This window comes from Microtus ochrogaster, chromosome 2, assembly GCF_000317375.1.
Source record: "Microtus ochrogaster isolate Prairie Vole_2 chromosome 2, MicOch1.0, whole genome shotgun sequence".
Taxonomy (NCBI): Eukaryota; Metazoa; Chordata; class Mammalia; order Rodentia; family Cricetidae; genus Microtus; species Microtus ochrogaster.
In genome coordinates this window covers 41,309,659-41,320,485 of record NC_022010.1, presented here as the reverse complement: position 1 = coordinate 41,320,485, position 10,827 = coordinate 41,309,659, and the positions used below count along the sequence as shown (strand labels likewise).

Genomic DNA, 10,827 nt, shown 5'->3' with positions numbered 1-10,827 from the left:
AAAAAAAAAAAAAAAAATCTAAAAACAATGGGCTAATGTTTGTCAACTACACATTATATATCTAAAAATCTATCACCTTCTATTAAAGACCTTAGATTCTATAGAGAACTCACAAACTCCCACCCCAAACCATACAATCAACAAAAAAGCTGACTAAACAGTTCTCAGAGGCAGAAATACTAATAGCAAGTAACTCATTGAGAAGTGTTCCCATCTGTGGCCCTTAGAGAACCACACACTGAACTGCTTTGTGGCCCAGTCAGAACGACTCGAGAATGAGAGGAAGGAGGAACCCTTGTGCACAAGGGTGGGAATGCAAGCTGGAACAGCCACTGTGGAAATTTGTATGAAGGCTCAGAAAAAAAAATCTACAAATGGGACAACCAAATGACCCAGGTATCACACTCCCAGGGGAAGACGCAAAGGACTCTAAGTCAACAACTACAGACACACTCGCACATCCACGTCTGCTCCTAAGTCAACAACTACAGACACACTCGCACATCCACGTCTGCTGCTCCTAAGTCAACAACTACAGACACACTCGCACATCCACGTCTGCTGTTCCTAAGTCAACTACTACAGACACACTCACACATCCACGTCTGCTGCTCCTAAGTCAACAACTACAGACACACTCACACATCCACGTCTGCTGCTGCTGTATTCACAACTAGGAAATGCAACCAGCCTAGATATCCATCAAGAAATTAGTAAAGGAAATGTATACATACACACAATGTAATTTTATTTACAGGAAGTGGAGACAAAAGGAAATCATCATGCTATATAAAATAAACAAGTTTAGAAAGACAAAGTCTGCATTTTCTCTCCTATAAAACATCTAGGGTTTTTGTTATTGTTGTTGGAGACAGGTTTCTCTGTAGTCCTGGATGTTCTGGAACTCACTCTGTAGACCAGGCTGGTCTCGAACTCACAGAAATTCACGTCTCTGCCTCTTGTGTGCTGGGATTAAAGGGGTGCACCACTACCACCTGGCCAAACTCTAGTTTTTTATATGGGTATGGATGTGTGTCAGGGTGGGTGGGGCTAGAGAGGACACTATGAAGGGGGAGGAATGAGCGTTAAGGAGTGCAGAAGGTAATGGCACACACGGGACACGAAAGCAAAAAGGGGTGACTTGGGAAGAAGGGGATCAGCAAGAAGACATGGGGACTCAGAGTGGGGGTGGAGCAGGAACAGATGACATCGATGCAACTGTGAAAATGCCATAACAAAGCATGCTGCTTTGTCTGCTAACTTACCTGAACCCTGACAAACAAGACAAGACTGCAGGAAAGGAAAAGAAAAACTGGTAAGACTCAGGACTCACAGGCACAGCTTTACTCAGTGAATAGTAGTTTCCTTGTAGAAAACAGATGCTTTCTATCGCAGAGAATATTCTAGTAAGAGCAAACACACCTGCACACGGTGGCCTTGTTAAACAGAGATCACACTGTACCTCTAAATTCCTGGGCAGGTTTCAACAGGCAGAACCTATTGCTCACTTGTGGGTGGACTTCCCACCGTGTAAACCAGCCTCTCACAGGAAGTGGTTCTGGGTTTCAGAACAACTTTAGTGTACATTTCCTGAGCGTGGAGGGCCAGAACTGCCTTCATCTGCTGCGTTGCATGCACCGGCAGCTGTGAGGCATTTGCAGGTGCTTTTGTCTACCCCAGGGTTAAATTCGCAGACATAATGAACACAGGTTAACTCCAATCTTGTCTGACTACAATTATTCACTCGTTCTCAAAAATGTCTATGCCGTGTCCTCCCCCTCTGCTTCATCTAGAAACATCTGTGGCCTTCGGGGGGGGGGCATGCACAGGCCCCTTTCTGCTGAGGGAAGTCTTCCCTGCTATCTTCCCGCAGCAATCCAGGTTTTCTCACCTTTTCAGCCTTCATCGGAAATCAGGCTCTAATCTCTTTCCCAAGTAATATTATTAAAATATCTTTTTACAAGTTTCTGAGTTACCTTCCCTTTGGATTGCCATCTCTAACGGGATTCCTAAGCTGTGTTTCTCATAGGCCTATGCAACACATGCAAGTATCTTGGTTTTATATTCTGTTAGCGTTCACAGATTTTCTGGGACCGAGGTTTTTTCTTCGTGGACAAGGAGCAGGAGGTCTCAGAACTCGTCAGCTGACTCTGTGTCCCAGCTGCAGGACAGCTGCTCATCCTGCAGGAACTCAACTTCAATGTCATACACAAAACCGGGGTCATCCTTTCTCTTCTGATTTTTCTCAAAAAGTTCATCCATGATGCTCTTCCTTTTGGCCAGCTCCTTGTCATCGAGTTTGTTCAGGTCTTCCTCGGGGTCAATGGTTGTTTCCCGTTGAATTTGTTCCATCGTCTCTGCCAAGCTCTGCCCCTGCAAGTAACCTCGTAAAAAACTGAAGAGCTTCTCTAGCTGCTTCAGGGACACCTGCTCCAGGTAACTCTTGTGCCGTGGGTTATTCTTTAATTGCTCAGCAGCTCTGGTACAGTCTGGGAGGAAGAAATGTGTATGGACAGACACATTCGTCACCAATACTGGAAAGACCGAGATAGACCAAAACCCTGAGACCACCAGTTCCAAGTCTAAAGGGACCTATAGAAATCAATAATTATTCTTTAGAACTATAGTTTTATAGTAAACTGAGTTTTGTAGGGTATAATCATGCTGTTATATAGCAGCTTATTTATTTTTTCCTGAGATTAAAACATAACAATCTGGTGGAGGAGGGGGGAATAGAAGAAGGGGAAGGAGGGAAACTTCAGTTAGAATGTAAAATAAATAATAAACTAAAAACAAATCAAGCATTCCATCCTATAGAGAAGCTTCTTCACACAAAAACTAAACAATCTAGAACAACTCCAGGAAATCCCTAAAGCTGACCAGACTCACTAGGCCCATTCCTCCCCCAGAATAAAGTGGCTGAGGGCCACTCTCAGAGGAGCCAAGCTACACAAGACACGGAGACCAGCCAAACAGCCCAATGAAGCAAACACCAGTGGAGCTGCCTACAAGAGGCTCAGACCAATGGAGTCAACTAAAAAGGACGCTCTCCCACCTGCTGAGCTGTCTGCAGACTGTGTGCTCCAGGTTCCCAGTTTTGTGAGCTGTCGCCCATGCTGGGGTAGATGTCGGTGATGCAGCTGCCTGTGAGTCATTTCTGCTCCCGTAAGTAAGGATCTACTATCATCATATTCCTTTAAGTAACCCCACTAAAGCTCATTGGTTCACCAAGCTGAACTTCATGCTACCCGTCATGGCCTCCCTATCTGAGATAAACACGTAAATATGTAGTGTCTCCCTAGGAAACAATTGTCACACGATGAGTACACGCCTGCACTCCTCACATTTGGAAGAACTGGGGAGAAAGAATGTTTGAAGCTAGCCTGGGCTACTTACTAGATCCTGCCTTATAAATGAAACCATAACTGCATGGTATGATGGTGCATGTTCATAATTGCTTCTCATCCCCGCATCAGGGAGGTGACCTAGAGAGCTCCTGTGTCATAAAATACCCAAAGGAGCCGGCTGATGGCGTCAATGCTTTTAATTCCACACCTTTAATTTCAGTGTGACTGTTTGCCTGAATGTATGTATGCATACCATGTGTGTGCAGTGCCAGGAGAGACCACAAGAGGGCATCAGATCACCTGGAATTAGAGTTAGAAGATGATTGTGAGCCACCAGGTGGGTGCTGGGAACTGGACCCAGCTATAATAGTAGCAAGTGCTTTTAATTGCTGAACCATCTCTCTAGCCCCCAAATGAAATATTTTAAACAAACAAACAAACAAACAAACCTAGTTTTGGTGTAGAGAAAGACAAATGGATTTTTTTCTTTTTTCTTCTTTTTTTTTTTCTTTCTTAACCAAAAATTACTTTGTGGGATGTTAAAAACTGTCAACTGAAGAAACTGTCTAAGGATGAAAAATGCCATAATTTTTACTTATTTTAGAGACTGAGTCTCACTATGTAGCCTTTGTAGGCCTAGAGGTCAATATGTAGACCAGGGTTGGCCCCCAACTCTCAGAGATCCTCTGCCTCCTGGTAGCTAGGATTAAAGGCATACATAGCTGGTGAAAAAAAAAACTATAGTTTTTAAAAGGCAGCCATGTGACACTAATAAAATGCTGTCTACAAATAAAAAACATTTGGAGATAGAAGGAAATTTAGTATTACTAAACAGTAGTATATCATTTAACTCATGTAATCATTCTAAAATGTTAAATCATCAATTGACTGTTAAAAAGTACAGATTAGGAAATTCTTAGTCAGGGCTTCTATTGCTGTGATAAAACACCATGACCAAAAGCAAGTTGCGGTGGGAGGGCTTACACTTCTATGTCATTTAGTACATGATTGAAGAAAGTCAGGACAGGAACTCAAACAGGGCAGGAAACTGGGGGCAGGAGCTGGTGCAGAGGCCAGGGAGGAGTGCTGCTTACTGGCTTGCTTCCCTCTGGTTTGCTCAGCCTGGCCTGCTTTCTTATTCCACCAGGATGGCCAGCCCAAGAATTACACCACCCACAGTGAGTTGGGCTCTCCCACGTCACAAAGGTTTGTCTACAGACCTAGCTGTTGGGGGCATTCTTTCAATTGACACTCCCTCTTCCTAAATGACTCTAACCTGTGTCAAGCTGACATAAAAATACCAGTACAGAAGCTGAAGTTTATGAATGACAATCTAGTCTGTGATAGTCATGATTTAAACCTAAGTTTAACTCTGAAGAACCTCTCATTCCGTTGCATGAAACTAAAACCTCCCCCTCTCTGTCTCTCTCTGCCTCCTCACTCCCTTGGTTCTCCCTCTCAGTGGGACTGCATCCAGGACTCCCTACATGTTAGGTAAGTGCTCCACCACTGACCTACATTCCCTTCCCAACCCATCGGGTTTTGTTTCAAATTTTGGTTATCTCAGGCTATCCAGGCTTGAATTTGCAATTTTCCTGCCTCAGCCTCCTAAAGTATTTGGATTATGGGTATATGCCACCAGACCTGATTATGTCAGGCTATTTTTATTTAGACAGGAGGCAAGGGCTGGAGAGCTTGTCCAAGGTTAGGTGTGCCTGCTGTTCCTGCAGGGTTTCCAAGTTTAGCAACTCACAGGCTCGTAACTCCAGTTTCCTTCCAGGCTCCATAGACACCCACATGCATGGCGAACACTCACAGAGACACATATACATAAGTAAAACAAGATAAGAGGCAGGATAAACTAGGGGTACCTGAGAACTTCGAGAAGTTTCGGACTGGCATAATGCGCTGGCGGCTCTTTCCCTCGGTCTCATTGTCGTAAATTAAGATGATAGCCGGGGGCTGGAATCTAATTCCACATTTCTTGGCAACACATTTCATGTTGACATACAATTCAGTGTAAACTGGAGGAACTCTGAGAAAGACGGGATAGCTGTGGAACAAGTTTCAGAAAAAGAAAACCCAAATTGAGGTCGGTATTGCATAAATCTGCTTTCTCCTTCTCCTCAGCGGATCTGACTGAAGTCTCAGCCCTGGAACTACACACTCAGCTAACAAAGTTCAAGACTTTGAGGGCCACCTTGAAAGTTCAGCTGGCCAAGGCTAGCCTCATTTGTTGGATCTCTGCTTGTTTGGGCATGAGCTAGATAACGCTCTTCGGTCTGGCCCCTTAGTGTACAGCATTCTACCAGAGGAATTCTACCACAGGAACCTCAAGCAAGCCCAACAGGTGACTGACTAGCCTACAGAAGCATTTTGATTTTTCATTTAAAGGATGCCTGAATCACCCTCTATCAATATTATGGTCTTTAAACTTTTTCCTTTTTTGAGTCAGATTCTCATATAGCCCAGACTGGCCTTGAACTTGTGATACTCCTGTCTCTACTCGCCCAGTGTTAGAATTACAGGCATGTGCCTTCAGGCTTGGTCTATGGGGTGCTGCAAATGGAACCCAGGGTTTCGTGCATACCAGACAAGCACTCTGCCAGCTACGCTACTTCCTGAGCACATTTTTCTTTTATTTTTTTATTTTTTTTTAAGCTGCAACGTACACGGTTTAATACAACGACAACAACAACAAAAAATGTAATAATTAAGTGAAAAACTGAACAATAAACACTCAAAACAAAATCTTTTCCATTGGAAACATGTTAGGATGAACTCGGGCTTTGTTCCCACCTGACCGCGATTTTCTCATGACTCAGGAGCCTCCATACCCCGTGTTTCCTGCAGGCACGCAGGTGTGAGTGCGAGTTTGAATCATTAAATAAACGCAAAGTCCGTCGTTTACTGTGGAGAGTCATCTCCCGAGGCAGCCAAATCGGGTCGAGGGAAAAAACCAGTTAAGAAACTCGCCACACGTTTGGGTTCATCTTAGAATCCGTGAACCTTCAGCTGCTCCTCCTTGACGATGCCAACCTCCAAAAGAAACTGGCAAATGTTCTTCCTTTGGTCACCTTGCAGCTGAATAATCTCTCCGTACTCGGGATGTTCAATCACAGTACCATTACAGGCAAATTTCTTTTTGAAGGCTTTCACTAGTGATGGAGGAAGGTCATTGGTTGATTAAATAAAGAAGCTGCTTGCCCTGATAGGTTAGAACGTAGGTGGGAGGAAGAGGAAGTGAGCTCAGAGACTCGACAGCTCTCTTCTCAGGAGCAGACGCCTCAGAGAGACACGATGTTCCACTCTTGCGGGCAGAGGCAGGAGCTCTGCTCTCTGAGGCACACGCGATGAAGCTCTGACCCAGGATGGACGTAGGCTAGAATCTTCCCGGTAAGCGCACCTTGGGGTGCTACACACAGATGATTAGAAATGGGCTAGTCCAGGTGCGAGAGTTAGCCTAGAAGAGGCTAGATAGAAATGGCCAAGCAGTGATTAAATGAATACAGTGTCCGTGTAATTATTTAGGGTATAAAGCTAGCCATGCAGGCAGCGGGGTGCTGGGGAGCAGCCCCACCACTCATATTACTACACACTAGTTTCTTTTTGTCATAATCGTCCGCAATGCCCTGCACAGTGGTCAGCGTCTTCCTGCCGTTCCGCTGCTGGATTCTTATATGAATGTAGTCCTCAGTCCCTGCCGGGAGTAAGTCGTCACCCTTAGTTGCATCAGCAAAGGGGTCGAAAGATTGGAGGTTCTGGATAGTGGACATGCGACACTAGTGTGAGGCCGGTGAGGGGATAAAATTCCTGCGGGGCCCGCCCGGATCACCGTGTCAGGAGGCTGCAGCGCGAGAAACGGAAATCAATGAAGAGGCGGAAGCCCGGTGTGCAGGAGGACGCAGAGGAGGAGGCGGCGGGCGAGCAGGGAGGCGGCGCTGCGGCTTCTCCCACATTTTTCTTTTAAATAAACATTTTATACAGAGATGTTCACTAGACCAGATCTACCCCACCCTGTACTTTATGAACTCTTTTATTTATCAAGAGGTTATTTTAAGCAGTCGGGAGATGGTGGTGCACACCTTTAATCCCAGCACTCGGGTGGCAGAGGCAGGCAGATCTCTGTGAGTTCAAGCCCAGCTTGGTCTGCAGAGCGAATTCCAGGACAGCTAGGCAGAGAAACCCTGTCTTGAAAAAACAACAACAACAAAAAAGGTTATTTTAAAAACCATTACTTACCATTTATGGTCCCTGTTAGTCTCCTTGTTCTAGGGAGGCAAGAGTGTGTCCATTTTCATTTAGCTCTTAGCACATATCTGCAACACAAGAAGGGTAATACTTATTTAATGCTATGCATTCATATAAATGAAGGTTTCTATATATTATCCTGGGGCAGGAGCTGAGTGCTGTTACACATTGTGAAATAATATTAAGCACTGTTAACTGTTACTCAGATTGTTAGCTCTGTGTGGCTTCTTTCTGTGAATGATTCAGACCATGTAGGGCAGCGGCTTCACAGGTCCTTCTCTTACACCGAGGGCCTGGAACGGGGACCTGTCAGCAGCGCCTTCACTGGGCAGACCCAGCTTTCCTTCCTTCCTTCCTTCCTTCCTTCCTTCCTTCCTTCCTTCCTTCCTTCCTTCCTGTTTCTCTGAGGATGCCAGAGAACCACAGCCGAAGACAGCCATGGTGAGTTCTCCAGCAGGCAGGCACAGGCCTTGGAAGGTGCACGCTCGGCAAAGCCTCACTGAGCATTAGTAACCCTAGGTTCACAGTGCCAGTGTGCAGTAATCCCGGTGGCTCAGCAGCAGCTCTGGGATGCAGATCACGACATCCACTTGCATGAAGGGCTGTGTAAACATCCTCGGTGCAAGCATCCTTGCCTAGCATCCATCTGGCCGCTCTCTTCTGGAGTCACCTGCGATACACCCCCTTTGTTCTGCTCCAAGTGCTTCATTACAACATTAGGCTCATTCAAAGGCTTTGCAAACGGCCTCGGTCTTTTCTTTCCCGCTTTTGATCTTTAGGACTAGCAGACCAGACTGAGCTCTCAATTCCAAGAAGACATGGTAAAACTGGCACACTGGGAGCAGCCTCCCTCCTGGTAGCAGCAGTTACAGCCCCACGAAGGCAACTGAAGGTTCCAAGAGTAGGTACCTGTGGTGGTCTGAATAAAAATGGCCCCTATCGGGAGTGGCACTCTTAGGAAGTGTGGGCTTGCTGGAGGAGGTGTGGCCTTGCTGGAGGAGGTGTCACAGATCTCTTCCTCCTACCTGAGGATCAAGATGTAGGACTCTCAGCTCCTCCTCCAGAACTACGTCTGCCTGCACACCACCATGTCTTATCGTGACGATAACTGTAAGCCAGCCCTAATTAAATGTTTTCTTTATAAGAGTTGCTGTGGTCATGGTGTCTCTTCACAGCAATAGAAACCCTAAGAAAGCAACTGAAGCAGAAATAGTAGAGAAGTTATGAGGCCTAGGTGCCGAAGAGTTTCGGGGGGGCTTCCAGGCCTGGAGGGCTTAGGGCTCTTGTACCCTGGTCCAGCAGCAGTAAGACCAGCCATTGCAGGAATGGAGACACTCAAGGCCCCAGGAGCTGTAACTTAGTTCTGCTGGAGAACAATTATAGGCACATTATTTAAGAAGTTGACAGTATTTGTACTGGTTCATTACAGAAAAATAGGGAGAAAAGAGAGGAGGAAAACATGAAATATTCACCTAACTTCCATTTTTATGTTTTATGCTTGCCAAGTAGACTTGTCATACAGGACCTAGTCTCACCTCTGTTGTTAGAGGTGAGAATTTGTATTCCTCTGAAAGTAGGCAAAATAAAGAGCTGCTGTTCAGACTGCTGTGCCCTGCCTTTGATCTGAGTCTACTCCCAGGTCACCTCATTAAAGTATGATGTTAGTGTACTTCCTAAAACGACTACTAAACACATTATAGCAGATGACCACACTTGTCAATACAACTGACGATAATGTAGGGCGTTCACTATAGAGTTTTCCTTTTTGAATTTATTTTTAGGGACAGGATTTCTCTGTCTAGCCCTAGCTGTCCTGGAAACTAGCTCTTGTAGACCAGGCAGGCCTTGAACTCACAGAGATCCTCCTGCCTCTGCCTCCCGAGTGCTGGGACTAACCTGGCTGTCCGCATTTCTTAACTGCAGGCTTGTAGTGTTATATTACACCCTTCCCCACTCCGAGACCTCATGCCTGGTCAGCACTAGCACTCTCCAAAACTGCTAACATGGTCCCAGAGCTGGGAGGAGTGACAGCATGTTTCCCTAACTGTTCTTGGCCGCATGAGTCCCAGGGATCAACGATTGCCCCTCAAGCACCTAAGGGGGTACGGATTTCCTCCTGATGTCCTCACTACTGCAAGGTGACCCTTCTTACCCTTGAAGAAGTACAGGAAGTGCAGATCTGAACAGCAGTGAGAGGGTCGTTTCCATCCACCCGCATTGCACAGAGGACTCATTATACCGAATTTGAGGTGGAGCGGAACTTGGCGCTGCAGGAAGAAGCGACAGCCATACCCTACAGGGGTAACCATGGGGTGAGCTCAGAGGCAGGAGGCCTAGCCCACACTCACCCGGCTGCGGACAGGAAGCCGGCCAGAGCTCTGCGAGTGTGGTCCTGAGACCGTGCTCGGTCTAGAGGCCTGTCGGGCGCCCCCTTAGGATGGTTTCCAAGGCAACAGCGCGGGCACGCAGACAGCGCTTGCGCAGCTTCTCGCCCCGCCCCTGCTGGGACGGCAAGGGGCGGAGTCAAATGCTGTCCTCTCGGGAACTTGGAGTTACTGGGATTCTGAGCTGCCCAGTGGGAGCGCTCGGTGGGTTCAAGGACGTTCGCGCACGGAGCGCTCCATCCCAGTCACCGGGGCCGGTGGGAGTACAGCCTGCCTCCGCGACCGCAGCTTGTCCCGCGCGCCCCTCTCGGGCGTCGGCGCTCCGGCGTCCTGGCTGCCGACGCTGTGGCCTGGCTGCTCCTCTGGGCGGCTGGGCTGGTCGGCAGGCTCGCCGCTGACATCAGCGACGCCCCCTTCAGCTCGGGTAAGGGCCCGGGGCGTGGGCGCGGGTGGGGAGTACCCGCGGTGTTACGGGTACCAGGGCCGGGAGGAGGTTAGCAACAAAGGCCGCGTGCGCCCCTGCCCTCCCCGTGATCTTTGAGCGGTGTTCCATCCCGGACATCGGAGCCGGGCTTTGTCCTTCCGAGGCGGACTGACCACACTGTAGCAAAAGTACTAAACAAGTTCAGCCACGAAGCGTCTTGGGATGCTTATGGTACCCCCGAAGCTGCTTTCTGCAGGCTGAGAGGCCAGGGAACCTTTCGAGTCCCGGGACGTGTGAGAATGCCCAAACTGCATGTAAAGGAGAAGGGGTGAGGTAGTGTGACGCGTGACAGACTTCTCAGGGAGATGCAACACACACACACACACACACACACACACACACACACACACACACACACACG

At 47.4% G+C, this 10,827-nt stretch overlaps 2 protein-coding genes and 1 pseudogene across 4 annotated transcripts in view; 1 reads left to right on the top strand and 2 right to left on the bottom strand.

Moving 5' to 3' along the window:
* Positions 1 to 734: 734 nt before the first annotated feature.
* The window catches only part of Cep19 (centrosomal protein 19), a 35,660-nt gene continuing 25,567 nt past the window's right edge, over positions 735 to 10,827 (bottom strand). The window contains exons 1-4 of one of the 3 annotated variants that reach the window (XM_005344832.2): positions 9,751 to 10,039; positions 7,590 to 7,666; positions 5,219 to 5,400; positions 735 to 2,489 (exon numbers count right to left, since the gene is read on the bottom strand). In XM_005344832.2, the coding sequence (XP_005344889.1) occupies positions 2,131 to 2,489; positions 5,219 to 5,348 (489 nt within the window). In that variant the 5' untranslated portion in view covers positions 5,349 to 5,400; positions 7,590 to 7,666; positions 9,751 to 10,039 and the 3' untranslated portion in view covers positions 735 to 2,130. Of the gene's footprint in view, positions 2,490 to 5,218; positions 5,401 to 7,589; positions 7,667 to 9,750; positions 10,040 to 10,827 lie in introns of those variants that run through there. The other 2 variants (XM_026785556.1, XM_026785563.1) reach the window with 2 other exon arrangements.
* On the bottom strand, positions 6,342 to 7,123 carry LOC102002138 (annotated as a pseudogene).
* The window catches only part of Pigx (phosphatidylinositol glycan anchor biosynthesis class X), a 20,385-nt gene continuing 19,159 nt past the window's right edge, over positions 9,602 to 10,827 (top strand). The window contains exons 1-3 of the mRNA XM_013351121.1: positions 9,602 to 9,700; positions 9,824 to 9,910; positions 10,175 to 10,406. Coding sequence (XP_013206575.1) covers positions 9,602 to 9,700; positions 9,824 to 9,910; positions 10,175 to 10,406 — 418 coding nt within the window. The remainder of the gene's footprint in view (positions 9,701 to 9,823; positions 9,911 to 10,174; positions 10,407 to 10,827) is intronic.